The sequence below is a fragment of the Aspergillus aculeatinus genome (genome assembly GCF_003184765.1).
Source record: "Aspergillus aculeatinus CBS 121060 unplaced genomic scaffold BO66scaffold_1, whole genome shotgun sequence".
NCBI lineage: Eukaryota > Fungi > Ascomycota > Eurotiomycetes > Eurotiales > Aspergillaceae > Aspergillus > Aspergillus aculeatinus.
In genome coordinates, this window is record NW_020291470.1 from 1,206,800 (window position 1) to 1,234,211 (window position 27,412).

At 52.3% G+C, this 27,412-nt stretch overlaps 14 protein-coding genes across 14 annotated transcripts; 7 read left to right on the top strand and 7 right to left on the bottom strand.

Annotated features, from left to right (window-relative positions):
- Window positions 1-1,243: 1,243 nt before the first annotated feature.
- racA (putative Rho GTPase Rac) lies at window positions 1,244-2,461 on the top strand. Its single transcript, XM_025641764.1, has 6 exons — window positions 1,244-1,410; window positions 1,484-1,516; window positions 1,592-1,650; window positions 1,716-1,896; window positions 1,971-2,203; window positions 2,293-2,461. Exons 1-6 carry the CDS (start codon window positions 1,378-1,380, stop codon window positions 2,351-2,353), a joined length of 600 nt encoding a protein of 199 aa, XP_025509342.1. The 5' UTR covers window positions 1,244-1,377; the 3' UTR covers window positions 2,354-2,461.
- Window positions 2,462-2,717: 256 nt separating this feature from the next.
- On the bottom strand, window positions 2,718-4,050 carry BO66DRAFT_387391 (RNA-binding protein). The gene is made up of 3 exons (XM_025646292.1): window positions 3,465-4,050; window positions 3,181-3,409; window positions 2,718-3,120 (listed from the first exon to the last, which is right to left on the bottom strand). Exons 1-3 carry the CDS (start codon window positions 3,979-3,981, stop codon window positions 2,931-2,933), a joined length of 936 nt encoding a protein of 311 aa, XP_025509343.1. The 5' UTR covers window positions 3,982-4,050; the 3' UTR covers window positions 2,718-2,930.
- Window positions 4,051-5,476: 1,426 nt separating this feature from the next.
- On the top strand, window positions 5,477-6,265 carry BO66DRAFT_467207 (uncharacterized protein; the record flags this gene model as incomplete). Its single annotated transcript, XM_025652545.1, has 1 exon — window positions 5,477-6,265. One exon carries the CDS (start codon window positions 5,477-5,479, stop codon window positions 6,263-6,265), a length of 789 nt encoding a protein of 262 aa, XP_025509344.1.
- Window positions 6,266-6,497: 232 nt separating this feature from the next.
- Window positions 6,498-7,638, bottom strand: BO66DRAFT_424980 (uncharacterized protein). Its single transcript, XM_025650197.1, has 4 exons — window positions 7,201-7,638; window positions 6,860-7,139; window positions 6,746-6,798; window positions 6,498-6,689 (listed from the first exon to the last, which is right to left on the bottom strand). Exons 1-4 carry the CDS (start codon window positions 7,592-7,594, stop codon window positions 6,508-6,510), a joined length of 909 nt encoding a protein of 302 aa, XP_025509345.1. The 5' UTR covers window positions 7,595-7,638; the 3' UTR covers window positions 6,498-6,507.
- A 228-nt stretch (window positions 7,639-7,866) lies between these two features.
- Window positions 7,867-9,912, top strand: BO66DRAFT_387395 (uncharacterized protein). The gene is made up of 5 exons (XM_025646293.1): window positions 7,867-8,115; window positions 8,177-8,417; window positions 8,521-8,956; window positions 9,016-9,579; window positions 9,633-9,912. The coding sequence occupies exons 1-5, from the start codon at window positions 8,023-8,025 to the stop codon at window positions 9,730-9,732; spliced, it is 1,434 nt and encodes a 477-aa protein (XP_025509346.1). The 5' UTR covers window positions 7,867-8,022; the 3' UTR covers window positions 9,733-9,912.
- On the bottom strand, window positions 9,703-11,209 carry BO66DRAFT_387398 (cytochrome oxidase assembly protein SHY1). Its single transcript, XM_025646294.1, has 4 exons — window positions 10,788-11,209; window positions 10,191-10,709; window positions 9,995-10,100; window positions 9,703-9,921 (listed from the first exon to the last, which is right to left on the bottom strand). The coding sequence occupies exons 1-4, from the start codon at window positions 11,092-11,094 to the stop codon at window positions 9,822-9,824; spliced, it is 1,032 nt and encodes a 343-aa protein (XP_025509347.1). The 5' UTR covers window positions 11,095-11,209; the 3' UTR covers window positions 9,703-9,821.
- A 203-nt stretch (window positions 11,210-11,412) lies between these two features.
- Window positions 11,413-13,198, top strand: BO66DRAFT_416765 (UBX domain protein; the record flags this gene model as incomplete). The annotated part of the gene is made up of 5 exons (XM_025649623.1): window positions 11,413-11,491; window positions 11,605-11,660; window positions 11,716-11,834; window positions 11,894-12,950; window positions 13,018-13,198. 5 exons carry the CDS (start codon window positions 11,413-11,415, stop codon window positions 13,057-13,059), a joined length of 1,353 nt encoding a protein of 450 aa, XP_025509348.1. The 3' UTR covers window positions 13,060-13,198.
- Window positions 13,199-13,222: 24 nt separating this feature from the next.
- Window positions 13,223-14,329, bottom strand: BO66DRAFT_387400 (uncharacterized protein). Its single transcript, XM_025646295.1, has 2 exons — window positions 13,839-14,329; window positions 13,223-13,745 (listed from the first exon to the last, which is right to left on the bottom strand). Exons 1-2 carry the CDS (start codon window positions 13,980-13,982, stop codon window positions 13,713-13,715), a joined length of 177 nt encoding a protein of 58 aa, XP_025509349.1. The 5' UTR covers window positions 13,983-14,329; the 3' UTR covers window positions 13,223-13,712.
- Window positions 14,330-15,459: 1,130 nt separating this feature from the next.
- Window positions 15,460-16,267, bottom strand: BO66DRAFT_433600 (Sas10/Utp3/C1D family protein; the record flags this gene model as incomplete). The annotated part of the gene is made up of 3 exons (XM_025650703.1): window positions 15,460-15,807; window positions 15,868-16,034; window positions 16,087-16,267. 3 exons carry the CDS (start codon window positions 16,265-16,267, stop codon window positions 15,460-15,462), a joined length of 696 nt encoding a protein of 231 aa, XP_025509350.1.
- A 225-nt stretch (window positions 16,268-16,492) lies between these two features.
- On the top strand, window positions 16,493-18,223 carry BO66DRAFT_10376 (putative 2-dehydropantoate 2-reductase). Its single transcript, XM_025641774.1, has one exon. The coding sequence runs from the start codon at window positions 16,718-16,720 to the stop codon at window positions 18,017-18,019; it is 1,302 nt and encodes a 433-aa protein (XP_025509351.1). The 5' UTR covers window positions 16,493-16,717; the 3' UTR covers window positions 18,020-18,223.
- On the bottom strand, window positions 18,095-19,767 carry BO66DRAFT_310466 (uncharacterized protein; the record flags this gene model as incomplete). The annotated part of the gene is made up of 6 exons (XM_025643288.1): window positions 18,095-18,442; window positions 18,480-18,595; window positions 18,649-18,711; window positions 18,800-18,854; window positions 18,953-19,558; window positions 19,627-19,767. The coding sequence occupies 6 exons, from the start codon at window positions 19,765-19,767 to the stop codon at window positions 18,095-18,097; spliced, it is 1,329 nt and encodes a 442-aa protein (XP_025509352.1).
- Window positions 19,768-20,268: 501 nt separating this feature from the next.
- coq4 (ubiquinone biosynthesis protein COQ4) lies at window positions 20,269-21,348 on the top strand. The gene has a single exon (XM_025646296.1). The coding sequence runs from the start codon at window positions 20,468-20,470 to the stop codon at window positions 21,155-21,157; it is 690 nt and encodes a 229-aa protein (XP_025509353.1). The 5' UTR covers window positions 20,269-20,467; the 3' UTR covers window positions 21,158-21,348.
- BO66DRAFT_10283 (DNA-binding protein) lies at window positions 21,328-22,487 on the bottom strand. The gene is made up of 4 exons (XM_025641771.1): window positions 22,307-22,487; window positions 22,095-22,180; window positions 22,023-22,033; window positions 21,328-21,876 (listed from the first exon to the last, which is right to left on the bottom strand). The coding sequence occupies exons 1-4, from the start codon at window positions 22,328-22,330 to the stop codon at window positions 21,593-21,595; spliced, it is 405 nt and encodes a 134-aa protein (XP_025509354.1). The 5' UTR covers window positions 22,331-22,487; the 3' UTR covers window positions 21,328-21,592.
- A 2,122-nt stretch (window positions 22,488-24,609) lies between these two features.
- On the top strand, window positions 24,610-26,835 carry BO66DRAFT_397140 (guanine nucleotide exchange factor SEC2; the record flags this gene model as incomplete). Its single annotated transcript, XM_025648577.1, has 3 exons — window positions 24,610-24,617; window positions 24,686-25,328; window positions 25,393-26,835. 3 exons carry the CDS (start codon window positions 24,610-24,612, stop codon window positions 26,833-26,835), a joined length of 2,094 nt encoding a protein of 697 aa, XP_025509355.1.
- Between the last annotated feature and the right edge of the window lie 577 nt (window positions 26,836-27,412).

The following is a 27,412-nucleotide window of genomic DNA, read 5'->3' on the forward strand; positions in this document are numbered from 1 at the left end:
TGTCAAGGGTACTAACGTTACTGCGTACGATGTATGGTCGGGTACAACAAAATTGAAGATCAGGTATAGGAATAGCAACGTCGGCGGAAGGGTGTGTTTGACAGCTGGGAAGAGACAGACCCCTGAACCGGCACAAGGGTGGTGTGGTGCAAGCGCCGTCCCTTGGATCCCAACGGGACCATCCATTCAATACCAGAGACTGCGCATTCTGACGGAGGAGAAAATCATGGCTCTCGACAAGAGAAGAGGCTGATATTGGATACACGCTTATGATTGGTGTTGGCTTCCCAGCCATCGCGAGTATCTCATCCAATTCCACCTTCATGATGATTCCAGTTGTAGGATGGATTGGATTAATCCCAACCAACTAGTTAATTTGACTAGTCAGGCTGGCTGGCTGGCTGGCTGGCTGGCTGGCTGGCTGGCTGGCTGGCTGGCTGGTTGTTCTTCTTTCTTCTCTTATTCTCTCTCTTATCTCGATTCTCGTGGGGGACAATTAGATCAAGCACCAAACATCCAAGCATCAAGTATCAGAGCATCAAAGCATCTAAGCATCTATTGATCAATAGTCTCATTGTTCATATTGTTCAAGGAGTATTTAGTGTATTCACCTGCCTGTCGAAAGTTCTGCCTTGGCCCTGACGTGAGTATATCCCTTCTCTCTCTCTCTCTTCCACTTACTTTTCCTTTGATCACAGTATTGTGCTATCTATCAGTTGCTGTTCTTGTTTCCCCTCTTCCTTGAAGGTCCCTTTCCTACACTTGGTCTTCCTCCCCCCCATTCCTATTATCCACTTCATCCACTAAACCAAATCCGAATTGATTGATCGATCAATCCCCCCCTCCTCTCTCCCCTCCTCAATCGACTCCCTCACTCTTACTTTACATTTCTCACCCGCTGATTCACACCTCTCTTTATTTCATTCACCTCCTCTCCACCTCCCTCCCTCCACCTCCACCTCCACACCTGTTCTGCAATCTTCTTTCCTAGTCTTTCTATTTTCATCCTTCCATTTGGATCTTTTCCTTTTTCTTTTATTTGCCTGCCATTATCCCTCTTACTTCACCTGCTTAATTTCCTGTCTCGCACCTTTGGCCGCGTATTTGTGTCTTGGGTGTTGTGTCGCCGTTATCTCCGTTGTGCATTGTGAATCCTCCCTGACCGGATCGATTTGCCTTTCGGTCTTCAGCAGATACCCGCGCTGCTTGGTTACACGCCCGCCCGTTAAGCCACGACGCAACCCACTCCCCCCGTTGACCCCTTTGAATCCTCGAGCTTCCGTGGAGTCGAACTCGCCATTACTCTCGATCTGTCGTGACTGTCGCAACCGTGTTTATCATTTGTGTTCATATACCCTCTAGAATCATAAAGCGAAGATGGCGACAGGACCTGCGACTCAATCCCTGAAGGTCAGCTCCTGCCAGCGACATCCACCATATTGCTCAACCGAGCCGCAGCTAATCATTTAGTGCTGGATTACAGTGTGTGGTAACAGGTGACGGTGCTGTTGGAAAAGTACGTGGTTTTTTCTCAGTTCCCATTTCTGCTGGGTAACTTCTGCTGGTCATCCATTGCTGACGCAGCCGCCAGACATGTCTCCTGATTTCGTACACAACCAACGCCTTCCCCGGTGAATATATACCCACCGTGTCCGTGATCCCGCTCCTTTGGAGGCTCTCGTCTGATACGAATACCCTGTTAACCCGGCCCACAGATTCGACAACTATACTGCCAGTGTAATGGTAGATGGCAGACCGATCAGCTTAGGACTTTGGGATACTGCTGGACAGGAAGATTACGATCGTCTTCGCCCGTTGTCCTACCCGCAAACCGATGTATTCCTGATCTGTTTCTCCATTGTTAGCCCTCCCTCGTTTGATAACGTGAGAGCCAAGGTACTTTACCCCTGAGAGGCCATGCTCGCCTGCCCCAAGTCGCATGCCGAACATCTGGACTGACCCTCCTGCAGTGGTTCCCCGAAATCGAACATCATGCTCCCAACGTACCCATCATTCTCGTCGGTACCAAGCTCGATCTGAGGGACGATCGGGCCACTCTAGAAACTTTGCGCCAGAGGAAGATGGAGCCCGTCTCCTACGAACAGGCTCTGGCCGTGGCCAAGGAAATCCGAGCACACAAGTACCTGGAGTGCTCCGCTCTCACACAGCGTAACCTGAAAAGTGTATTCGACGAGGCCATTCGGTATGTTGTTGTTGTTGTTGTTGTTGTTGTTGTTGTTGTTCGCAAACTGCCCCGCGCTAGCGTCTCGAGTTCTAACCAGTTGCCCTCAGTGCTGTCCTCAACCCCCGGCCTACGGCGAAACCGAAGAACAAGAAATGTGTCATTCTGTAGATCGTCTCCCCCTCACTGCATCTTCCGACCTATAATATAAATAACTAATTCGGCGTCTGGGTTTTGGCTGTAACGCCCCGCATTTTGCTGGTTTTGGCTGGTTGTCCTCCCTCCCATTCCTTGTTTTGGTGCCATGATCCTGAAGTTTTCTTTTCTCCATTCCACCCAGGTTCAGGATAACCTCGCCCTCTGTGTCTTCTTTCCCTCCCGTCCTAATGCAGTATAAAGATGTAACATGCCATTACAATACCACTCTACGAGCGTCTTTTCTGAGTTGGACCACAGCCTTCAGCGTCTTCCCTTTTCCTCACTGTCGAATATTGAAAGCCATCGGTGAGCGTACGAGTTTGGATTTGTTTGCAATGCGAGAGATAGTTTGATAGTCAAGCCAGAGCCGTGTCATATACAAAATTGGTCTCTTCAAGTCTAGTATCCTGCTTGACACTTTCCAAGTATGCACATAAGAAACAGAGAACAGGAGGATATCTTTCAAGCGAGCACAAAAAACACAGAATTTCTTTTCAGGGATTGGCCCAGACTGATCAACTTATGATCGCTACCCGGCGAGAGGTGGATCTTAAGCCATACGGTTTCTGCGGCTGGGGTGGACGCCCGCAAAGGCATCTTCACCGGTCTCCTCGACGTGGGCTCTGCGCTCCTTCTCCTTAGTGATCTCCTTGGCATTCCGCTGTCTCTCTTCGAAAAGCTTCTTGTTCTTTGCCTCGATCTTCGATTTCCGGTATTCCGATTTGCCGCCACCGCCGGCGCTGCAGTAAGTCAGCACTTCATCGCACCCTAACGGTGTCCAGTGTCTTATGGGCACTTACGTCAGCTCCACATTGATCCGCCGGGGCGGGTACTTCTTGTCATCAAACATAGAGTGGTGGTAGAGCTTAAGGCAGGTCTTCATGCGATCGTAATTGTCGAACTCGATGAACCCGAAACCACGGCACTTGGTCGGCTTGTCCTTTTCAGTTGCGACGCGGACGGATACCGGCGAAATCTTCTCGAAATGCGCGGTCAAGGATTCGCGGTTAGCGGAGTAGGGGAGGTTGCCTGTCACAAATGTATGAGCTCACGTCGCCAGCAGCCATCTTGGTCTCAAGCATACCAACGAAGCAAATGAACCTGTTTCCCTTCTGGCTCGATTCCTCTCCCTGGGCGGACTCCTCCGCTGGGGCCTCAGCGGACGGGGTATCTGTTTGAACATTCGTGTCCTCCTTCTTGGCCTTCTTGGCCTTCTTGTCTTTCTTTTCCTTCTTCTTCTTCTCCTTCTTCTTCTCCTCCGCCTGGGGTTCCTGGACATCCACATCCATAGCCTCGGGTGCTTCCTTTTCTACCTCGTTGTTTTCGGCGGCCTCCGCATCGGCATTGGGCTTTTCTTTCTTTTCCTTCTTTTCCTTTTTCTCCTTCTTTTCCTTCTTCTCCTTCTTCTCCTTCTTCTCCTTCTTCTCCTTCTTCTCTTTCTTGTCCTTGTTCTCTACAGCAGCAGCCTCTTCAATTTTGACTTCCTCAACGACATCCTTGGCCTTGCGCTTCTCCTTTTTCTCCTTCTTCTCGTCGCGCTTGGCCTTCTTGCCCTCGGGCTTCACAGCCTCCTCGGTGAGCTTGCGCTTCTTGTCGCTCATGTTGATTTGAGAGGAAATGGGAGGATCTTGAACCCAAAAAAAATAAAATAAAAAAAAAAAACAAATTCGTAGTGGACAATGGTTTCAACCGGAATGGAACTGATCCCGAAGATAGCCAAAAATCTCGGAAATTTCCTTTTTCTGCCGGGCGGAGATAGATAGCGGTAGATCAAGTGGAGCGGTAGATGTGTGATGCCTGAGGTGTCCGGGTCGAACCATACTTCCTCCGCTTCGGTCAAATTGAACTATGAGTAAGTGATAGACTGCTTTGTCTTTCTTCTCAAAGACGACACATAACTCTGCGCCAACGATAAGGCCAAGTCCTAGCTTCTGCATACCAACATTTGTCAGTCAAGCACTTTGTCTTAATTAACACCAATGTAGATCTTCTCTGATGCAGTCGCTGCTTCCATCTGGTAGTTGGCCAATAACCTGCGAACTCGATCATGATCTTACTCACTTGGACATTGTGCTTGCATTATTTACGCTGCGTATAGATCCCTAGCCGCTGTCGCTTCTCTCGAGGTTCAATCTCATCAGTTCACAGCTTGAAGCTACTACTAGGAGATGAAAGATTGGATGAGACTGAAACTCGGAGCTGGACCAACGTCAGCATGCTTCCAAACGATTTAATCCTTGAACAATGGTGCTATGCTTGAGATGAGACTGACTCCTGAGCTAGGATTTCTGAAATTGCGGAAACGAATAGCATATCAGCTTTAAGGCATGCCATCGTCCTTGAGATCGAAACTTGCCCGAAGACAGTGAGGACCCCATCTACAGATGCCAAAACCAGCACGTCGAAGACCACACTTTAGTGTGTCTATCGGGTGCTCTATGAATGATTCCAGCCAGAAGTTATGGTGAAAGCAGCCATCCCAATGCTACACTCTTCCAATCTCACCGTTCAAACAACGTGGTCAAGAGTAACAATTGAAGTCTGTTGGTATAAAAAAGAACGACAGGCATTCTTCATATGCATTGCGGACAGAGAAACCCAGAATTTCTTTGATGGCCAAGGACATCGTTGTCTTATTCCTTGTTCTCACCGACACACAATACCCTTTGTTGCTACAATGCATTTCTGTTTCGTTTTGGAGAAGACCCATATAAAATGCTTGTTAGGTCTAATACATCTGCATTTACAAGCTTCGCTTCGTCGCAAACACCACCTTCACTGTTTTCTTCTTTTTTGATTATAGTAATGTCTGATGTCACATCTTTGCCTCCGGAGCTAATCTGCATGATGGCTGATTATCTGAGTCCGAGGGACTTGCTCTCTCTCCGTGCTGTTTCGAAAGATATGAGGACGTTGACAACCAAGGCTCTGGAGCCCGTATGGAATCGTTCACTACGCGTTATTCGCACGGATTTTTCCAACCAGAGTCTCTCTCGGATTCATCGAATTGCGGAGTGCGACGAATTGAAAAACTACGTTAAAATAATGAGGATTGAGCCACCCTTCGGTCCTCTAACCCCCCTTCATAGAGTGACTATGTATGACCTGATCAAGGATCCTACCTCGGTTCCAAAGATCAAGACCCTCAAGGATGACCTCGTGCACTCGCTTAAGAACTGCAGAAGCTTTGAACTCTGCCTCAGCTGGATGGAAGGTAACCTCACGTACCTAGACAGCGACGACGTTCTTAACATCCTTTTTCACATTTTCGTCGAGGCTGAGCTCCCTGTGGAAAGTCTGGCATTGTATACTCACCGGTATACTGAGTTCCAGAGGCCCAAAAGAGCCCGCCCATACACCCGAATGCACAAGCAGCCAAACCTTGCCCGCGCCTGGACAGAGCTCGCTACCTTGCAGGTTACGCAGCCCTACTTCTTTCACCTCGCTAATTACCTCTACAGGATTCTGCCCCAGATCATGCAAACCGCGCCTCGGCTCGAGAGACTGATCATCATTGGTGATGCCATCAGCGGCCAGTCCAGAGATCTGGTCTCGCTGCTCAAGAACGTCAAACCTCTGGCGGAGATCAAACATCTTGAGATCCATCGCTCTGGTGTCGCTCTAGAGGACATTCAAGAGTGGCTGCAGTTGATCGGTGGTCAGTTACTGTCGCTGACCTTCTCCGGGTGCTCTATTATCACGTCCGCTTCATGGACTACGTTCCTCAGCTGCGTAAAGACGACTTGTCCCCGCTTGGAGGCTGTTACCTTCGAAGAATTGACCGTTGGCATTGACTGCCTGACAGCACAGTATGAAGGGGAGGAGGTGGCCGACGCGCTGGATTGTATGATGCGAATGTTTGAGGAGGCCACTTTGGTAGATTGATGACCTGTCTGTTGAGGTTATCTTCCATATATATTTACACTATCTTTACCCGTCTATATATACAAGTTCTTGCTTGACCTGTTTCTCATATACTGATTGTAGAGTCGTAGTCAACCAGGACAGAATTTGCACGGTCGGCAATGCGGCAGCTAGAATTTAATATATATTACTATCCAGTGAAGAAGATATGCTTAGACCGTATGACAAACGCCAACACCTTCATATATGTACAATCGCTTTTTCTAAAATACCATGATTTTGATTCCCTTGGCTTTTGCACCGTAACGATCCTTGAACTCAGGCCGCGTGAGCAGCTGCAGCAAGGGGAGATGCGTCTCCTTCATATCGAAGATGCCGCGCTGCTTCTGGTCAACGTAAGAGCCGTCGATGACAATGCGCTCCAGTTCACCGAGTTTGAGGGACCCTAGAATGAATTAGAAATGTACCGACTTTAAAATAGCGCACATGATGATGTCATACCTGAATCGATCAAGTCCGAGATGCGGGCTGGGGTACCGGCACCAATGCCCATACTATCAGTGGAATTAGTCGGTCTGTGTGTTGCAGGATAGTAAGCCTGGAAGAGTCACATACCGTGCGCGCTCCAAGAACTGCTTGGCTTCTTCCAGCTTGATGTGCTTCGCGAACAACTTGCCCACGATGGATTCCTTGTTCTGGAATGAGCGGAGGGCCCGGACGACATCGGCGGCGCGGAGACCAGCACCGGCGATCACCAGCGTATGGGGGGTTCCCTTCTCCTCAGACGATTTAGCCAGGTGCGCACCCTTCTCGGGGCTGAAGGCTTTCAGGAAAGCGGGGAGGTTTTCGAGGTTGCGGGGAGATTCGAAGGATGAGGTATCGAGGAAAGCGGAGTCTTCAAATGTTTAGTATATGGATGGCCCTCTACACTGTATAGGGCTGGGAAAGCCTCATACCAGGTACAGACAGATCACTCAGCTCAACAGCAGTGATCTCCTTGTTATGCCGGCGAACCTTCTGGGCGAAGTGATCGGCCAACAATCGACCGTCCATCTTTCCGATCGCTTCATCGATGCTGCCTTTGACCTCTGTTGCTTTGGTCTCCTGGGGCTCCTTGGGCTGCTTCGGCTTGTCCTTGTTGTCCTTGCCCTTGTTTCCACCCTTCTTCTTGTCGAACTTGCCCTTGTTGTTGCTATCCTTTCTCTTTTTGTTCTTCGGTCCATCCGACGCACTGTTGCCAGTCGACTTGGTCTGCTGCTCCGTCTTGGAGTTGGATTCCTCGGCCTGCCTCTTGCGCTTTTTGTCCACCTTGGCGGCCAGGCCGGAAGGCTTTGGGTTTCCGTCGGACATGATTCTGGTCTGGAGATTAAAACTTTCTTCACTGCAGAGGAAAGCCTTCAATGGCAGGATTGCGTATTGAACTCGATCGCGATTGTCTCTTGCGCCAACTTTTTAAGCTGAGTCAGCGCTGTCTTATCGATAAGATAAACGGGTTCCGCCAATCAAGTCCGGACCCACCATGCTCGCTTGACCGCCTTCTGATTCGAGAGTATCGTCTGCCGCGCGGGCGTCGTCACATCCGTGGCACGGGTTCACCCCATCCGCATTTGCTTCAACGACGCGCTTTTCCCTCTCGTCTGCTACCAGGCGTTGTTTCAGTCGAGCACAGGTCGCAATGGTCATTTCTTACTGCTAGATCTCTTTGAGAAGACGCTGCTACTGTGCCTTTTGCCAAGACCTGAAATCTCCCATAGCTTGAGTGGCAATTCTCCGCAACAATGTCGACTACTCCCAACCCCCGGCGCCGGTCACCGCGACTGTCCGAGGTCTCGGAATCCTTCTCCCCAATTGGGGACACCACACTCACTCGGGTACGGCCTCTCCATATTTCTGAATGAGTATACATGCTTACCATTCGTACTATATACACAGCTTTCGCGTCTTCCAATCCCAACCAGAAACCCCCTCACTCCCAGCCGACACGCGATGTCAAATACCACTCCCTCCGCCAACAAATTTACACCGCGTAATAGAGGCGCCGGTGCGCCTGCCACCCCATTCAGACTCAACGCAATTCAGCGACGGAATGCGAACACCCCTGGCCGGGATCGCAGGAAGAGCGGACGAATCCAACGTGAAACAACATTCGACATCCTTCGGAACCTGGGAAAGGGTGCGGTCCCCTCTTTCACATTCCGATGCTATTTTCATCCTCTAAAGAACTTACTCACGAATGCGCGAAACCTTTTGGGACAAAGCCGGCTGACCTGAAGTAGCACTTGCCCCGACTACCCAACCAATTCGTTCGTCACCCAGTGAGAAACCGGAGCCCGTGGCTCCAGAGCCGGTCGAGCCTGAGAAGGACGAGTTTGAGATCCTTGACAACGAACCCGAGCTGGAACGACCCCGGCTATCCCTGCCGTTAGAGGAAGTTGACGAGGTCGATGAGGAGCCGGAGATGCGTCCTCCGAGGCTATCCCTGGCGATCGAGGAAGATGATATCACGGTTGAATACCCGAGGCGAGCTGCAAACGAACTAGAAAGGGGCAGACTGTCAATGATGGGCCCGCGGTTGAGTGAGAATTTCGGCGATGCGACTCGGTTGGATAGTGACGACGAGGACGACGAGGATGATACGGGGCTTGTGCATGGCGACGACGCCGGAGACGAAGCAGACGAGACCATTGATAGCCAAGGGGCTTTTGATCGAGGGTGGGTCAAGCCTATTTCATGCGGAGCGTCATTTTACATAGCTGACATGTCTCACGCAGGGGAGACACCGAGGACTTGGGCCGATTCAACTTCGAGTTCAATTTTCCATCGCCGCCAGCCCCGGGAGTCGGCGATTTGGACCAGAACGCACCGATGCACGACGATGAGGGATTTGAGCTTCCACCAGTGGATATGCCTCTCGATATGGACGTTGGGCCTGGCGATGACGATGATGTCAGTAGTGTGTCTAACGCTGGCGGAGACTTTGGCATGGAATTCCCGGCCCGGGAATCTGTCGCAATGAGCGAGAGCCGAAGTCCTGGTATTGTCGGTGGAGGTCTGCGGGAGGAAGATCAGTATACTCCTGGCGTCAAGCAAAAGAAGCTCTCCCGCCACGGCATCCCGGTTCCTAATCTACCCGTTGGTGTGGTGAAGAAGTTGGCCATGCGCTTTGCGCGGGCACGAAACGGGTCCAAGGCGAAAATCAGCAAGGAGACGCTGGCGGCGATTGAACAGGCCTCGTCGTGGTTCTTTGAACAGGCCAGTGACGATCTGGCAGCATATGCCAAGCATGCTGGGCGCAAGACGATCGATGAGAGCGACGTCACAACTTTGATGAGGCGGTGAGCACCCCAAATCCGCTATTATTACGACGGGTACTAATTCCTTGAACTAGACAACGGCATCTGAGCAATGCCACTACTGTCTTCTCTCTTGCACAAAAGCATCTCCCGAAAGAGCTGTTGCAGGATATGAGATTGGCGATGCCACCATGAATGGTCGGTACATATACATAAATCTTTCTTAACATACAAGCCCCACGCGACATGCCCCTGGAAGGTGCAGATCGACCCCCGGAACAGACCTACCAGTTACGATTCAACCGGACACGACGAGTGGCCTCGTTCGGTCTTTTGCGAACGATCATCCAGAACATGATGGTCGTTGCCAGCGACAAGCCGTACCTATAGAGTGCATGAGCAGGGATTCTTCGGGGGTAATGATGCCCTGGCATTGCGAGAGCTGGAGAAAACTCACCATGTGAAGATATACTGGCTGTGGTTATTGCGCAAGTTAACCTCGGCGGCACGACCGATAGGAATACCCTTAGCCTCCCGATTATAGGACTCAACCAGATCCGGCACTATAATTTGAACGAGAAAAAACCAACGTTAGCTCTGGGCTTCCTTTTCTCCCCGCTTGCACATAAACACGTAGAAAGTCAAAAACATACCCATAGTCTGCTCAATCCAAACGGGCTGACTACCCGTCAACTCCGCCATCTGCTGAATATCAGGAAAGTAGAACTTGCCCTCCTGGGGCACATTCTCCGGCGTGAACATGTTCTTCTTCCACGGCTCGCGCAGCAGTCCCTCCACCACGACGTCGCCGCGCGGCAGCGCCCCCTCCTGATCCCGCACCTTCTGGTCTTTCTGCTTCCGCGAGATCCACCCCCGGTTCACGAGGATGGTCGACTGGCCCTCGCCGCGCTCCAGCGGCGTCACCACGAAGAACCCGTCCGTGCCGTCGTGCATCCGCGGCCCCACCAGCATCTCCTGGTCGTGCCGGAAGCGGCCCACCGTGTAGACGCGGCGGTAGTCGAACTCGGAGATCGCGGCCGGGTCGATCCGCGGCGGCAGCGGCAGCGGGTCTTTCACGAGGCGGTCTTCGAACGTGGCGATCATCTTGGTCTTCCGGTCCAGGCGGTAGATTTGCCAGGTTCCCAGGCCGAAGGAGATGATGGGGATTAAGGCTATTTTTTTTTGGTTAGATTATGGAATGGTGTAGGAGAAGAATCCCCCCGGGGGGGGAGTAGAAGATAGAGACATACCTAGGATAATCAATCCGGGCCCATGCTTGTTTCCGGTCCGGACGATCTTCGCGGGATTATCGACGACGGAGAGCCAGGCGGGATCATCGGCTAATTGATTGCTGTAGGATCGGGTTTGTTGCTGTATGCGACATCTGGTGCAGATTGAGTTGAGGGGTTTGGGCTGGAAGAAGATGGCGTTCGTTCGGGGGGTGCGACGGAGGGAGGAGGAGGAGGAGGAAGAGGTTGAGGCGGTTGTGGTTGCGGTTCGTGAGGCGGGTCGCAAGGATGCGGCGTTCCGGTAGAGGGCTGAGATGAGGGATCGCATGTTGATGAGTATATGGGTGTCCCCTCTCGTGACACTCTCGTGACACAATTGAATGGGTTCGAGGGTTGGTGGGTGGGAGTGGGGAGGAGAGGTGCGGTGCGGAGAGAGGGAAAAGTAAATGAGTGAGTGAGTGAGCGAGTGGAGTGGAGAGAGCCAGTCGACTCCCACTCCCAGTCCGCTTCCCGCCTTGCCTTATCGATTGTCACCTCCTCCGCGCTCCGAACCTCTCCACCTCTCCACCCATTGATTGCATGCTTGCTTGTGATTTCGTTTCCCTTCTCTTTAACTTGACAACTATTCGTATCTCTTCCTGAAATCATGTTCTATTCGGGGAGTCTACAGGAGGGCATTGTCTCCGCTGTCAGCCAGGCTAAGGCTGTTGTTTGTTTCGTTCGAGGTTCGTTACTTTGCTTTCATTGTTTGGAGAGCTGTCCCTTCTCCGCATTGCTGGCACCGCCCCTCCAACTGCTTGGTACGTACTCGGAATTTCGGAGCTGACGTCGGATCTAGATGATGAGCAGACGAGCAGTACATGGGAGGACAACTACTTCACAGGGGATGAGGAGGTAAACAGTAGCTGCTCCATCGGATCTATATCACGCTCCCCCACTCACGGCTTAGTTCACCCGGTTACTCGAGACGAGAGCTGTCCTCTTGCGCCTAACCAAAGATAGTCAGGAAGCGGGCTTTCTGACCTCTTTCTGCCCCATTGTCAAGTTTCCGACGGTCGTTGTCATAAAGTAAGTGCGGGTGTATTCAGTACTCGTGTTTGTTGTCAGGTTTATTGACGGTCTTGCAGGAATGGCATGCTGTGCGACTATCTCGTGCCGGAGATATCCGAGGAGGACTTCCGCAGTCGTCTTGCTGCCAAGCTGAATGAAACTCAAGCCACTGCTCAACCGGACTCGACTGGGGCGTCTGGGGATGCTAAGGAGGGTACTGCGAGTCCGCCTACCGTGCCTGTGTCCACAGCTGTTGCGCCGCCAGCTGCTGCGCCTGCAGCTGCACCTGTGACTGCCACTTCATCGATTCCAGCATCTGGTGCGAGTGAGACACGCGACTCGAGTAGGCGCGAGGGCAAGAAGAGAGTGGAGGATGCGCGAATATCCCAAGTCACGACCCCAGCCGCGACGCAGAAGAAGTCCACCCTAGCGCCCAAGCAAGCCAACAAGGCCATCACTCCAGAACAGCCACCCCGCAAAACCCTATCGAAGCCCGTCGCCTCGACTCCCAAACCCACGCCCCCATCCCCTCAGACTGAAGCACCGCAAGTCCACCAACCTCCCTCCCCCCCGAAACAATACCGTCTCCAAGTCCGCCTCTTTGACGGAAGCTCCGTCCGCTCCAGCTTCTCCCCGTCGCAAACCATCCGCGCAGATGTCCGCCCCTGGCTTGACACGCAAATGCTAGAGGAGAAGCGTCCCTACAACCTCAAGCACATTCTCACTCCTCTCTCTAACCGCACCCTGACGATCGCCGAGGAAGAGCAAAGCCTGGCAGAGCTCGGCCTCGGCTCATCCGCGAATCTTGTCATGGTGCCCATCAGCACATACACAGACGCTTACTCCGCAGCAGGATCCAGCCTTCCCGTTCGCGCCGTGTCCTCCGCGTACGGGCTCTTCACCTCCGCGGTAGGCACCGCCACAGGATTAGTCGGCTCATTCTTGGGATACGGATCGACGGTTCAGAATCCGAGCTCTGCTCAGACGGGATCACCCTCTACCAGTACCTCCTCGACGAGTGATGCGGACCGAAGGGCTCGGCCTGCTGGCACCTCGAACCGAGGCCCGATTATTCGGACGCTGAGAGATCAACGTGATGAGCAGGAGAATAATCAGTTCTATAACGGGAACCAGGTAAGCAACCGCCATCATTGGTCTCATTGTGAACTACGTCCGTGCCATTGCTAACAACGAGCCGTAGTTGAACTTCCAACCACGCAGGGATGATACGGACCGCCGATGAAGGCATTGTGTACTGTAATTTGAGCTCAGTCGTCGAGAGATTGGATCACTTTCTTCAGACGTATGTAGTATAGCGATAGCACTACCTATTTTACCGGGATCTGGGAAACACGAGACTACGAGACTACCGGGAGTATGTCTATGAAGAGTAAAAATGTTTCTTTCTTTGTTTCGTTTTCGTTTTTCGTGCCTATCGGCTTTCGTGATGGTTAATCTAGATATACAAGGGTAATAGTAGTAGTGGCAGTCATTATGCTGCTGCTGCTGATGATGATGATGATGGTAGCCAGTCTTCGTCGCCATGCAGAAAAGAAGGGAAAACAGGCAGATGATATATCTCAACCATTTAGCAGCACAAGCCCTGCCTCAGGTGACACAGGGACTTGAGATTGATTCCATCCCATTCCACAAGGCAACGAAAACATAACTAGACAGAAAAGTACATTCCCCAACACCAGCACTCCAAAGAAAAAAAGCTGGAAGAGAGACCCGTTGTCGGAGATGTCAAAGGGGGTATGGTATGTGATGAGTTTGCATCATGCAATTCGAAACCAGGAAAATAAAAATGCAGCATAGATCGATCTCTTATGTCAAAAGAAATTCAAATCCAAACGGAGATATGGATTTACATTTGACCGTTTTCTTTCAATAAATCTAGTACTGCTTAGCAGCAGCCTGGCAGGCTTTCTGTATGTAGAAAATTAGCAATCTCTCTCACACATTCTACCCGCACACCCTTCTGTCACAAAAGGGCAATGTGAAAACGGGGAAATGACGAACCAGCTGATCCAAATACCATCCGCAGATGGACATGTTGCCCTGGTTCTCGTCCATGCAGCGACGGAAGTTCTGCACGTCGGTGGCGCAGGCGGGGTTCTCCCAGGAGCTGTTGGTGGCGTTGCCGGCCCAGAGGGCGTTGTCCATGGCCTGGGGCGCGGCCGGGGGAGCAGCGGCCTCAGCGGCCTCGGCGGGGGCGCTGGAGCCGCCGCCGCTGAAGAACCCGCCGATGGCGTGGCCGATGGAGGATCCGACTGCTACACCACTGTTTTTTTGGTCGGTCAGTTATGTTATAAGGGTTGTGGAAGGGAAAAACCGGGGCGATGCGGGTGGTCTTTGGTTCAAGGCGGAAGGGGACTACACGGCAACCGCCCGGGCCTACTTACGCAGCAGTGGAAGCCATCTGGCCGAAGAGACCGGGGCCGGAGCTCTGGACAGGAGCAGCCATCGGGGCCGGGGGAGCAGCGGCAGGAGCAGCGGCGGGAGGGTGCGCGGAGGTCGAGTGAGGCTGGCTGTGCTGCTGCTGGACAGGAGCAGCCGGTCTGGCGGGTGCGGCAGTAGGTCTGGTGGGAGCGCTGCGCGCGGGGGTGGGAGCGGCACCACGGCGTTGGCGAGGCATTTTGGACTGTGTTGGTGGGTGAATGGGTGGGATGATAGAAGGGAGTTGAGGTTGGTGTTGAGAAGGAAGTGGTGGTCTGGATGGCAAAAGATGGATCAGATGGGGGAGAAGATTGTCTTTATGGAAAAAGAACAAGCTCGAATCCCCGTCGGGCGGAGAAAGTTCCAAACCTCCGATGCTGTGCCTCTATTTCGCCACTGCTGATTGGTGCTGTCTCGGCTTATGTCAGCTTCCGGTCCGGCAATTCGGAACTTGTCGTTGATTGGTCGAGTTCCTCGGCCACTTCAGGTACTGTACACTCAAATCATGGATGGATTGAACCTAAGATTTATCATGTGATTATCGGTTTACACTGAATTGATACCTGTGGACAGCAGAATTCGAATAACTATTGCATTAAAGCTCCATCGATTGCACAGTCATTGGAAAGATTTACAGCAGTTGGACGGAAACCTTCGACTAAAATTCCTTGATCGCGGCCTATATACGGAGTTATCCATCCATCGAACACGCCTTATCTCCGGCCGATGTTCCCTCATGAGTCACCGCCAAACATGCCCATGATCCGCACGGCTGAGCATGTATGTGTAACCAGCTCAAGATTCCATGTTGCCACTGTTCGGCTGTGGTGGAACCTTGCAGTAATTAGTGGAAGAGTCCAAGCGTCGCGCCGGTTCCACTGTCGCGCTGTACGAGGTACAGCTGCCGGCTCGCACAATACTCAGGAACGGATACCCGACCAGCCTTGCGCATCACATGGTTTGGTCAGGAGCCGGTCCGGACCATAGTCTCCGTCGAGTCCTCCTAGTTAACCCATGCTATAGGCCTTGAGGGCTCCCTTCGTAGCGGGGTTTATGACACCCTAGAAACAGACCCGAATGCGACTCGGCCAACGATCAAAAGTGCTAGTTGTGATTGATAAGCGGAGTAGTGCTTAGCCATGTAGAGCGGACCAGCCGACCACAATGCTAAGCCATGTGCACTGTTGAAGATCCAGAGGCCACCTCATTTGAGATTCTTCGCTTTGCGCATGTCGCCCTTCTTCTTCCGCCTATCCTTCTTGACTTCTTTGCGTTCTTCTTTGTTGAGTTTCTTCCGTTTTTTGTCCTTGGTCCTCTTCTTGTCGTCGTTGGCTTGCTTCTTCTTGCTCTTCTGGGTGGTCGGTGCGGGTTTCTCGTCCGCGTCGTCGCTTTCGGCATCAGACTCGTATTCGGAATCGTCGGTGACATTCTTGGTCGGTGGATCGGAGGTCGAGGAGTCTTTCTTCGCTAGGAGTGATGCCTTGAGCTGCGCGCGTGCTCTTTCCTTCGCCTCTCGCTCTTTGCGCTCCAAGTCGATTTTGTCATTTCCAGCCTGGCCGCTGATTAGTACTGCCATGCTAAGAAGACTGCCGACTCCTAGAATAGAACCTACAAGACCGTGTTTGATGAAGCGACTGGCGGCCTCTTTGTCGAGCTTGAGAGTGCGTTGCTCGGGGCCCGTCTCCAGCTCTTTGATCTTTTCAAAGTATTGCTTCACTCGGGTCAACTCGCGAAAGACCGGGTGTTCCTTGGCGTTAACACCGTGCAGGCGCAACCAGGCTATGGCAAAATCAGTACATACACAGCTATCGCCGAGGGAATGATGACTTACAGAAGATGAGAGATTCCAAGGTATAAGTGACCAAGACATGGAATTTGGCTTTGTCCAGTACTGGAAGATTGCTCGATGTCTTCACAGCGGAGCCGTCCAGCACAGGCTGGAGAATCTCCTCGAGGTCATCAATGTTTTCATCTAGCTGCTCAAGCAGCGGGAGTAGATCTGCAGCCTCCATCTTGAGCACGGTTCTTTGTATGCTGAAAGGAGGAACCTCGAAAATCTGGTACAATAGGGTGATTTTTTCGGCGCCGAAGGCGGTGAGCGAAGCGGTGGCGGGTCAAAATTGTCCGTCGCCTCTTACTTCATTCGCATCTTTCACTTAGCTTTCATCTTCCATTCTCCCGAAACTTACTGAACGGTTTAATTAATATTGTTATGATCAGATATTCCTGGCTTTAATTGCCCATATCTCACCTGAAATCAGACACTGCTCAGGGAGGAGAACGACCACTGTCTCCACACAGGGTACATTCCCCCGGGCCCCCGGTTTCTCAAGACCGCTGTTCCGCGGCAGCTTTTCAAAGTGTCGTACATATTCAGACGCAGTCCGCTGTGGCGGACTGGACCATATACATCATGCTTTTCATCGGTATTAAAAGCTCGGCAATTTACCGTCAGTTGCTTCATGTCGAACTCTGCCAATGAACCGAAGGAATCGCTCGACGCCGGCTCCAATTCCCGGCTCTCAGGGCGCATACACATCGTGGGTAGTGACAATGACGCCTTATTTATTGCTCACTCATTAGCAAGTCGACGGTCTGTGCCGCCTATCACTTTGATGTTGAATGATTTTGGCACCTACCAAAAATGGGTGGCTGCGAAACAGAGCATAAGTTTGCAAGCGAATGGGTTGGAGGACATCAAGACCGGCTTTGATGTGAACGTCAGGAGGGGCAAGGCTACCTGGTACTCGATTCCCCAGACGACCGAGCAGGGAGACTACGGAGATCATGACACGCTCGAATATGAGGGCGACTTCTATGGCGCGGCGGAACCTGAGTCTCCCGGAACTGTGCAATTCCAACAGGATGACTCGAAGATTGAGTGTGCAATCATCCCTGTCAGATCGAACTGGACCGCCCTGGCCGTGGAATCGATTCAGCATCGCTTGACGCCTGATTCGACGATCCTGATCCTCTCAGACGGCCTGGGCACGATGGAAGAAATCAATAAGCACTGCTTTCCGGACCCGATGACACGACCGCACTACATGCAAGGAGTATTCACCCACTACATTCGTCGGAGAAAGGGCAGTTTTCAATTCTATCATGCTCAGCTGGGCACACTTGTATTAGGGGTTCCACCGCAGGAAAACAAACTGTCTTTAGCTGAGGCCGAGAAAATCTATTGGACGCAAGCCTGGGCTCGAACCACCAAATACCTCATGCGCATTCTGACCACCACCGCGCCACTCGTCGCTACTGCAGCAGCCCCGACCGATCTCTTATTAACCCAGCTGGAGCAAATCGCGGTTCAATCCGTTCTCCAACCGCTGACCGCGCTCATGGGATTCAAAAACGGTGCTACTCTTTACAATTACCACTTCACCCGTCTCACGCGCCTCCTCCTCCTCGAAACATGTAGCATTATCGCCGCTCTGCCCGAGGTTCGGTCAATTCCTGGGATCGAGGTCCGCTTCGGCCCGGAGCGCATACGCCGCCTGCTCACCCAAATCGCCGAAAGGACTGCCGGCCAGGAGAGTAATATGCTGCGTGATATCAATGCGGGCAAGGTAACTGAAATCCAGTTTCTGAACGGCTACATCGTGCGCAGAGGCGAGGAGCTCGGCCTCAAACCAGTGATGAACTACATGATTCAAGCATTGATCCAAGGAAAGACATATGAGACCAGACAAAAGGAAATCTCTGCAATTCCCATTGATGTCCCCATGGAAGGGCGAAAAAGGGATTTTCGAAGCGCTCCATAATCCGAATTAGACCGCAGGATGCTCCCAGGTTCGGGTCATTTCCTAAACAATTTCCTTTCAATTATGCCTATATCCCTAGCAGGGAACCGTATCTAGGGCTTGAAAGCAGAGCCGTCTAATCTGTCTCCACCGGTTCAGGAGCATTTGTACCTTTTCTGGGTGGAATTGGTCGCTCTTACCGGACAGAACACTCTCCAGATATCGAATCGCTGTATCTGCCTCTTCGATATATGCGCCAATCCAATTTTGGACGACCTTAGCGGATCTCCTCTCATCCACACTCTGACTCGAGTAGCCGAGGACATGATCCTGCCAGTCCTTGGGCGTCATATATGTGATCGCGGCGGCGATTTCGGTCCGGTAGCAAACACCACCGGCTGTGAGTTGGTAGTTCCTGGTTGGCCCCGGATTAGCGACGGTGATCTGCATCACAACGGAAGCAGGAGCGATAGTACTGTACATACCCCAGGTACTGATGGAAATCCAGTTCCTCTTGCAATTTAGGGCCGAGATCTTTGAATATAATGGCATCGAGATATAGAGTCTCAGATTCGTTTTCCTCCAAGTAGAAACCATCTATAAAACGAGGTCAACCAAGAGCGCAAGTCTAGGGCTGGGTGGATACCCACACTCAGTGAATAGAAAATCATTCGGATGTGGACCATAGCTCATATAGATCTCATCCCCTTCATCTGCGACATACCAACAAGGAGTCAATCAATAAATCAACCCCCAATAACCTTCCAGGCAACTTAAGACGATGAGGTGATCCAACCATACCGTACTCCCTAGCCGCGCGAAACACATAATGAAGCCCATCAAACTTGACGTTGCACTGAGACACCCATCCCCAAAAAGTCAGCCATACCACTTCCCCGACACAACGCGCGCGCGCACACACACACGCACGCACGCTTGAATGGCCGAACTCACCGCTACATCCGAGTGATTGAAATAGTCAGCGAAAGGCAGTAGAGCCATGGCATCATTGCGGTCCTCCGGCGGTTCCTGGCCGGGCACCAAGTAAAAAAAGCTCCTCGTGTTGACGATCAGCCAATGATACGAGAACTGGTCCCAGTCGGTGTTGGGGAACACGGCAGCCACCATGTCCCAGTCCCTGCGCAGGCGTTGTCCCTGCTGCGCGAGGAGGTTCTGGTGGGTGGTTTCGTAGTCGTGCGCGCATGGTTGCGGCGGGATCGTGGTCCATTGGCCGGAGATGGAAGGGGGGAGGGGGAGGGCTGGGGCGTCGGATTTGGGGAGTGCCGACGACGACGACGACGACGAGTGCTCGGCTTTTGTTGGATGCCGAAATGACGCAGGCCAGAGGATGGGCATGCTCGCTTCGAAGTCGGCGCGGGTGGGCCAGGTGCGCCGCCAGAGGGTGTAGGGTTCCAGGTCGGCAGGGTCGCCGTTGGTGAGATAGGCGGCGTATACAGCGTGGGTAGGGGTTCCGTCGGGGAATCTGCTGGAGAAGGAGGTCGGGATGCGTGAGGGGGTTAGCATGGCTTCGTGGGGCACTGTCACGATGGCTTCGTCTTTCTGGGTTGGTGGGTTTGGGTCAGTAGATGGCTGGCGGCTTTGTTGGGTTGGTTGTGTCTTTGTCGTACTTCTATATGCCGTGTGGCGATCATTCCTAGTCCTCGACCGGGAAATCGTGCCGGACTGACTCCATTGATGGCGATGCCTTGGGATAACGCCCATTCGGTAAAAGCTTCATGTTGTTCGCCGGGCCACCAGGTGGGTCGCATGTTTGCGATTGTCGAGCTGGGTGATGCGGTGTTGTTCTTATGTTGATGTTGGAGATAACCGTAATCTGATCGATCGGATGATTATGTCGACAACTGATATATTGCTGGCTGGCTCTCCTGTTCAATGAATCTCGCGATTGTGACAATGCGGCTGCGTCGCAAATTATCTGGGAATGGTCCCGCGCTCAACCCAATCGATAAAGAAAGGTCTCTTTTTTTTTAATCTTATCGATCTTTATCAGGCGGTACGGCACGCCAGACCCACCACTCACGCTATCCGGAATCTCCCCGAAATCGTACCACTTGCATCTATTTCGACCGACCACTGCCCCCCCCACGAAGCTCGAGTCCAGTGCGACGTGGTGTCCCTTTGAACCTCTAAGATGTCTGTTCTCGGGAAGCGCAGCGCTGCACTCAGCGTTCGGGAGCTGAACCTCCTTGCCACAGCCACAGTCGCAGCTCCTGTTCCCCTCCAGCCTCGATCCGCGCGGTCTTTCTCCGCCTGGAACCGCCCTCCGCCAAACTATCCCGGCCATGTGCCATTGACCTTTTTCGAGCGCGGAGCTTTGGCCGTCGGCTCTGCTTTTGGAGCTCTCATTAACCCTCGCCGAGCTGGTGCGTCTTAAACCCTTTGTTTTTCCTCATCAACCTCGCCCCGCATTCTCCTCTCCGCAATCACGCCTCCTCCCCTCTATATCCAATGACCCACACTAACCACGAACACGATCACCAAACAGATCTCATCGCAACCTGCGGCGAAGCCACGGCAACCCCCTACTTCATCTACCGCCTGCGCGACGCGATGCTCTCCGACCCGACGGGGCGGCAGATCCTCCGCGACCGACCGCGCATCACCTCCCAGACGCTCCAGATGTCCTACCTGCGCACGCTGCCGGAGAACACGGTGGGGCGGACGTACGCGACCTGGCTGGACCGCGAGGGCGTGTCGCCGGACACGCGGGACAACGTGCAGTACATCGACGACCCGGAGTGCGCCTACGTCATGCAGCGGTACCGCGAGTGCCACGACTTCTACCACGCCGTGACGGGCCTGCCCATCTTCGTGGAGGGGGAGCTGGCGCTCAAGGCGTTCGAGTTTCTGAACACGTTGATCCCGATGACGGGGCTGAGCCTGTTCGCCTCGGTGCGGTTGAAGCCCGCCGAGCGCGAGCGGCTGTTCAAGATCTATCTGCCGTGGGCGGTGAAGAGTGGCCTGAAGAGCAAGGAGCTCATCAATGTCTACTGGGAGAAGATCCTGGAGAAGGATGTCGGCGAGCTGCGCGAGGAGTTGGGCATCGAGAGGCCGCCGGATATGCGCGAGATCCGGAGGATGATCCGCATGCAGAAGAAGAGGGAGAAGGAGGCGGCTGCGGCGACGGCCGGGTTGTAGTGTGTTGGACTTTGGCTTGGTAGTGGTGATACCTGTGTATATTATAGTATTGCATGGCATGGATATATTGTTCTTTCTGGTTTAAAAGAATTTCCTTGATTTGGTTGGTGGATCTACGTGGGTTGATAGAGAGGTGTGAAGGAGGACTCAAAGGTCACGCGGAGTAGGCTGTACGCAAGCCGGCCTTCCGCACGAAGCAGGCGTAAGAGTAGCTTTTCATATCGAGGCCATTTTTCCCGCCACCGCTGCAGAGCCAATAACCCAAACATAAAGCGCATGCATGGTTCACCCAGAATCTAGACTGGGCCGGAGAAAAGAGGAGCAGGCGAAAGGTATCATAAAAGAGACTGCAAAAGACCATCATCATCACCTGCGGACGTCAAACGTCTCTCTCGCTAATAACACTTCATCACATCAGATTTGTTGTTGTCGCCTCTACAAGTCCAACAGATCGTCGTCGTCGTCCCAGCCACCTTTGCGCCGCGAGATCACAATCTTGTGCTCCTCCTCGTCCTTGCGCTGGTTCTCGGCCATGGCGTTGAGCAGCTGCTTCAGCTGGTCCTCCGACACCTTCTGGCGCAGTTGGCCGGTCTGCGCGAGCATGATCAAGCGGTTCTCCACGTCCATGGCGCGCGATTCCTTGACGAGGCGGATGCGGCCCAGGCGGTCGGCGGCTTCCGGTTCGAGGATCTGGTTCAGAATGGAGGCACGGCGGTCGGCTAGTTGGGGAGCTTATGGTGAGTACAGTTTTTATTTTTTGCAGCGCGGTGGTCGGAGGTGGAGGAGGAAAGATGGCGCGGAGGTTGCTCCAGGTCGGGCCCTCTTCACATGTCACAGGTGGATCTGGGATGGCTATTGCGCATACCTTCAGCTTGTCTTGACGAAGTGTTAGCGATTAGTGGTTCCAATCATGTGAGTAGTTGTAAGGAGTGCGTACTTTCTCTGATCTTCTTGGCCGTCACCTGGCCCGCCGCGTGCACCACCGCTCTGTTGCTGGAGCTGAGCCATGCGGGCCCGTCTGATCTGTTACATGTCTGAGCATTAGGGTCGAAGAACGATACACTGATGGGAAAGAACGGGGTCGAATATGGCACCATGATGCCAGAAGGGGAAGATCGAAAGGTCGGAGCATGAGGCTGGCATACTGACCTCTTCCAACTCTGCGTCGGCCATGGTTGCTACTGGTCAAGTTGATCGACAATCTGTGGAAAGGGGGGTTTCTCCTTGATCAGTGCGGTCTGCTCGGGGAATTTCAGTGTAGATCGTCGGACCAAGAGAATCTCTGCTGCGAGATCCTAAAGTAAAATTGTATTGAATGGAAACCCAAAGTGGGAAAAAAAAGATTAATGCACAGAGGGAATGGAGGAAACCCGCTCATGCATCTGCTATTGATGGAAGTTTCCACCCCCACCTTGATGAGAGTTTCATGCCTCAGGCACTCAGGCTACTAACGTACCACCAGAGCGGGGCGCCATGAGGCATTCTCAAGGCCATCATTGCCCGATCAGGAAATCGATAGTATGGGCAATGCAGCTTCAATCCGCCAGATTGGGACGATTACACCGCAATTCAGCTCTATTGCCTAGCAATGGCTACAATTCAAGCAGTGACAGCTGGGCTCTCTGCCGATCAGGGCCTCAACCAAGGATCAGTTAAGGTTCCAATGTCTCAGAAGCTGATAATTCCCTTGTTTGCTTACACTCATACACATATTTATCTAGTTAACGTTACTGCACGTATGGTCATCCACTGCCAAGACCACAGTCATCTTCAGTTCACCGAGCACTGACAATCCCACTGCTTTGGGTTGAGATTGTCCGGTAGGGCCAGGCTAAAAGCAGACCGGCGCGATCCCAACCATTGACAAATGGGTCTCCAATTTTTTGGGTCGGGTCTTCAATTGCATCGAGGCCAGTGTACTGACTAGATGAGTAGTATCTAGGGCGAGAGGGGGTGGAAGGGGAAGAAAAGGCAAGTGAATAAGCCCCCCCCCCTCCTGGTCCAGCCACTCACTCCGGTATCCCTTTGCGAGACGCTGGCCTGTATCAAGATCACCACACACACCACTCTCGGAGCGGAAACCGAAGAAGCCGGCATGGGAACGTGGCTTCGAGTTATTTATAAATCGGAATGCAGTGAAGGAGACGAAGATCGGTACGGGGGAGTACAGTACGGAGTACTGCTATCGGCAGATCCGTCTCCAGCCATTGCAGGGGGTCTCTTTTTTTTTTTTTTTCTTTCTTTTTTCCTTTCTTTTTCGGGGGTGTGTGATGGAGATGTGATGGTTTCTCCTTGGGGGACAGATCGACTCGGAGCTAGAATGACCTTCCCATCTGGTCGCTGCCTTCGCTAAGCTTCACTCACAGATGACGGGCAAAGATATCGGCCTGACGCGACAACTGAAGTTTAAGCGCCTGAGGGTGTGATTGGGTGGGTGGAAGGTATCTCCGCGTATTCTCCGTAATTAGCGTACTGAGTAAGATAATACGACACTCGCCACCGGAGCTAGTGCTGCAAAAAATCCTTAACCGTCCTTCGAGTGGCCGCCTGACCGCGGGCGGCGATACCGGTAATATACCGTAATTACTGCGATTACTCTGGCTTCCAAGTTGCTTCAGGCGCCGCCGAGGCTGTGCTTCTGCTCCAGGCTGGTGCCCATCCGTCTGTCTGTCAGTGTCTTGTCTATCCCGTACTCTCCGTACTCCGTACTTTGTACTCATTACCTACTAACTTACTACAACCTTACCTATTCAAAGTTCTCAAAATCACCTTTGCCCACTAACCTAATCCTTAATCATATGAAATTTTAATTCATACCTCGCCTTCTTACGCCTCTTTCACTTCTTCGTTTTCCCCTCTTCTTTCCCTCTCAATTCGAACCAACAATATCAACGCCCACCTGGAGAAAAAGAGGGGTAGTATCCGCGACTCTAATATCCACACCCTTCCTTTTGATCACGCCCTGATTCCCCGATCCGCCTCTATCGTCATCTGCTCCGGCTCTATCCTACCTACCCTACCTCCCCCTCTTCTCCTCCTCCTCCTCCTCCTCCTCCTCCTCCACCTCTCCCTCAATTCGCTTCTACTCACTCTCCTTCACTTGTTCTTCCTTCGTACACTCCCTCACTGTCTTTTCTTCCATTAAGCGATTCTTGTTGCGTCGTTCAATTCCCGTTCCTTCCTAGTCGGTCTCAATGCGTCGTGGCTCGACTCGCTGATTTCTCTCCACGCTGCGCGCTGGCGGAGACGTTGCATTACTCTTGCACCTACCACTACCACCCCCTACTTCACTTGTCCCATGCATAGATCTTGATTACGCTCTCTTGAGTCTGTGAGGGGTTGCAGATGGGAAGTCCCGGACCTGCTATATACGTGGTTGTGAAACCCGCCTCGCTATCATTGTAATACCCCATCTATCTTCAACAGCCCGACCCGCAGCTTCGCTTATCACCATGGCCGAGTATGTCTTCTTAACCTGTTCATTCTCTTACTAAATTCTCATACGACATCACTAACTGTCGGAGACAGTTTCATCGCCTTTCACACTTACTATTCCCGTCATAATTTCCTCTCACCCTCCAACATGCTTCCGCGGCCTACCAGCCACAGACGATCCCTCTCCTCCGAGAATAGATCTCTGTCACCCGACAGAACCATTACGAAAGCGCGCTCTACAAATGATTTATCGGAAATTGTCACCGAGAAACCCACTCCCGGAGTCCGATCATCCAGTGTGGGAAATTTTCCAGACAGCAACTTCAATACCCTTAAGGATCCGAGACTCGCGAGCAGCGCGGAAAGCTCGGAAACCGCATCCACCACCCAGTCGCACCACCCCGATCTCAGCAATGAAGTCGCAGCTCTGAGTGTTAAGCTTGTTCAGGCGATCAACAACCAAACCACGTTAGATGACAGCTTAGTTGCCACCCGCCAGGAACTTGAGCAAGCCCAGAAAAAGATCCGCTCTCTCGAGTCGGAGAACGAAAAATACCGGCGCGACGTTGAACAGGAAGTACTAATCAAGAAGGCCGATGTCGATTACGAAATGTTGCGCCTACAGGCCGCGTTGGCTGAAGAGAAGGCCCAGCGCGCGCTTGCAGAGAAGGAGAAGAAGGGCATTGAACAAGAACTAGAGACTTTGACTGCTGCTCTGTTTGAGGAGGCCAACAAGGTTAGATCTCAGTAATCTATGCTGTTGTCCCAGCTCATGTGCTGACATGTTTGTCGAAATATAGATGGTCGCAGCCGCTAAACTTGAGCGTGAAGCGGTAGAAAAGAAGAACGAGCAATTACGCGCTCAGGTCAAAGATACCGAAGCACTTCTCGCATCGCATCAGGAGCAACTTGCCGAATTGAAATCTGTTTTGCAAGGAATGAACGTCACCAAGGACGATGCTGATGCTCGGACCATCATCTCAACTGCGCCCTCCTCTCCAGCTGCACCCATGCGGCCTCCATCCATCAGAAAGAACATGGAGAGTTCGGATGCCCTCGAGGATGTCATCGGAACGGAAGATATCACACCGGCCCCTTCGACCAGTTTCCCACACCTAATCAAGGCTGTTTGTCGCACCGATATACAAGCGTACGAGGACTTCCGAGAACTGTTCACCACATCGAGACTGTCAAAGCCGCCGAGTCGTGCCACCAGTGGGTCTTACGCCGGTTTGAATGTCATGAGCCTAGCTAGTCTAAGCACTGGCGGCTTCGGCTCTGCGTCCTCGTCGCCTGCGAAATCCAATACCCATTCTCCCAGCGGAAGCGTGTCGTCTCCTCAACCGGTCACTTCCCACATCCCACTGAAGGAAACTCGTTTTTACAAGCGGGTGGTTGTAGAAGATATTGAGCCAACACTGCGACTGGATGCCGCCCCCGGGATCTCTTGGCTGACTCGGCGGTCTGTATTGGGTGGAATTTGTGAGGGTAGTCTGTTGGTTGAGCCTATGCCTTCATCGGCTAAGCGGTACGAGTTCCCATGTTCACTCTGTGGCGAACGCCGGACCGGCTCCGTCAACGAGAGGACTCATCGTTTCCGCACTTCCGATAACGAGACCGCCCAGCGCTACCCGCTATGTGTGCTTTGCTTGGAGAAGGTGCGATCATGCTGCGAGTTTACAGGGTATCTTCGCTTGATTCTCGATGGGCATGTTCGGATTGGGGATGCCGAAGAGGAGAAGGAAGCCTGGGATGAAACTATCAGATTGAGGGAAAGAATGTTTTGGTCCCGAATTGGTGGCGGCATCATTCCATTATTCAACCAGTCACACCGACACCACGCACATCACGAGAGTTTCTCGAGTGCAGCAGAAAATCCTCTGGAGACGATTGTCGATGGCCCGGAAGAAAGCCTACCAGACCTCACGCCCGAGGTTGATCACGCAAGTCTGCAAATTCGAAATATCGACGAGCTTGATAACGAATTGCAGGACAAGACCTCCCTTAACGAGGACCCTTTCGTGTCTGCTCCCGCAGACGTCGCGGTTCCAGTGACTGTCACGGTGCCTGATGATGGCACGGATACCGAAGACCATGAAAAACTATTCCATGATACACATGAACAAATTGACGGGCCATCGGACATCGCCCAGATCGCCCATGTTGATGAAGAACCCCAACCCTCCGTGCATATAGAGGAGACTGTTATCAGTCACCCTGCAACCAAGAGTGGCGTTTGCTGATTCATTGCACCCAAATTACTTTCCGAACACACGGATACAATGTTGTCGACCTTCCATTCTCGCGTTTCAGAGCCCCGTGTTTCGATATCCACTTGCTATATATCATTTTCTCTCCATTTCATACCCGAAGAGTTTCTCGTGTGGCTGCCTGCTTAATCACTCACCGATCCCGTCGCTTTGCTGCCTGAGGCATATTTCAGAGCAAGCGCAGCCCATGGTATGTATTATTAATTCTTACTGAACTTGCCCTTCCGCCCTGTATAAATAATATCCTATCTTCGTTTCTTTTTCTGTTCTTGGTCTTGCTCACAGACGCCGTTGTTTTCTCTTGCCGAGCGCAACTCCTGATCACGCAGAAAGGAGCCGCGAATGAACCATGACATTGCATTCGAGTTTGATGCTTCGTTCTTCCTTTCTTCAGATTTTCTTCTCCCAAGATTGTTCTCCTTTTTACCTTATTTGTCGTCTTCTCTTCCGCTTCTTAGTCTTTGCTTCTATTGCTGGTACTAGATACCATTCTCTACATGGTGACAGGATGGCGTGATACACGAGATGGATGATACCGAGGCATGGGTTG

Bases quoted from the DNA above. Each gene is read 5' to 3' on its own strand.
- racA (XM_025641764.1), top strand. From the start codon at position 1,378: ATGGCGACAGGACCTGCGACTCAATCCCTGAAG. The intron at 1,517-1,591 runs GTACGTGGTTTT...CGCAGCCGCCAG, and splicing joins GTGACGGTGCTGTTGGAAAA to ACATGTCTCCTGATTTCGTA. The intron at 2,204-2,292 runs GTATGTTGTTGT...AGTTGCCCTCAG, and splicing joins GTATTCGACGAGGCCATTCG to TGCTGTCCTCAACCCCCGGC.
- BO66DRAFT_387391 (XM_025646292.1), bottom strand. From the start codon at position 3,981: ATGAGCGACAAGAAGCGCAAGCTCACCGAGGAGGCTGTGAAGCCCGAG. The intron at 3,410-3,464 runs GTATGCTTGAGA...CATTTGTGACAG, and splicing joins CAGGTTCATTTGCTTCGTTG to GCAACCTCCCCTACTCCGCT. The intron at 3,121-3,180 runs GTAAGTGCCCAT...GACTTACTGCAG, and splicing joins CGGATCAATGTGGAGCTGAC to CGCCGGCGGTGGCGGCAAAT.
- BO66DRAFT_424980 (XM_025650197.1), bottom strand. From the start codon at position 7,594: ATGTCCGACGGAAACCCAAAGCCTTCCGGCCTGGCCGCCAAGGTGGAC. The intron at 7,140-7,200 runs GTATGAGGCTTT...AAACATTTGAAG, and splicing joins GAGTGATCTGTCTGTACCTG to ACTCCGCTTTCCTCGATACC. The intron at 6,690-6,745 runs GTATGACATCAT...AATTCATTCTAG, and splicing joins CTCGGACTTGATCGATTCAG to GGTCCCTCAAACTCGGTGAA.
- BO66DRAFT_387395 (XM_025646293.1), top strand. From the start codon at position 8,023: ATGTCGACTACTCCCAACCCCCGGCGCCGGTCACCGCGACTGTCCGAG. The intron at 8,116-8,176 runs GTACGGCCTCTC...CTATATACACAG, and splicing joins GGGACACCACACTCACTCGG to CTTTCGCGTCTTCCAATCCC. The intron at 9,580-9,632 runs GTGAGCACCCCA...TCCTTGAACTAG, and splicing joins GTCACAACTTTGATGAGGCG to ACAACGGCATCTGAGCAATG.
- BO66DRAFT_387398 (XM_025646294.1), bottom strand. From the start codon at position 11,094: ATGCGATCCCTCATCTCAGCCCTCTACCGGAACGCCGCATCCTTGCGA. The intron at 10,101-10,190 runs GTATGTTTTTGA...TTCAAATTATAG, and splicing joins TTGGATTGAGCAGACTATGG to TGCCGGATCTGGTTGAGTCC. The intron at 9,922-9,994 runs GTGAGTTTTCTC...TGCACTCTATAG, and splicing joins AGCCAGTATATCTTCACATG to GTACGGCTTGTCGCTGGCAA.
- BO66DRAFT_387400 (XM_025646295.1), bottom strand. From the start codon at position 13,982: ATGGACAACGCCCTCTGGGCCGGCAACGCCACCAACAGCTCCTGGGAG. The intron at 13,746-13,838 runs GTTCGTCATTTC...TTCTACATACAG, and splicing joins GATGGTATTTGGATCAGCTG to AAAGCCTGCCAGGCTGCTGC.
- BO66DRAFT_10376 (XM_025641774.1), top strand. From the start codon at position 16,718: ATGTCGAACTCTGCCAATGAACCGAAGGAATCGCTCGACGCCGGCTCC.
- coq4 (XM_025646296.1), top strand. From the start codon at position 20,468: ATGACCCACACTAACCACGAACACGATCACCAAACAGATCTCATCGCA.
- BO66DRAFT_10283 (XM_025641771.1), bottom strand. From the start codon at position 22,330: ATGGCCGACGCAGAGTTGGAAGAG. The intron at 22,181-22,306 runs GTCAGTATGCCA...GACATGTAACAG, and splicing joins CCGACGCAGAGTTGGAAGAG to ATCAGACGGGCCCGCATGGC.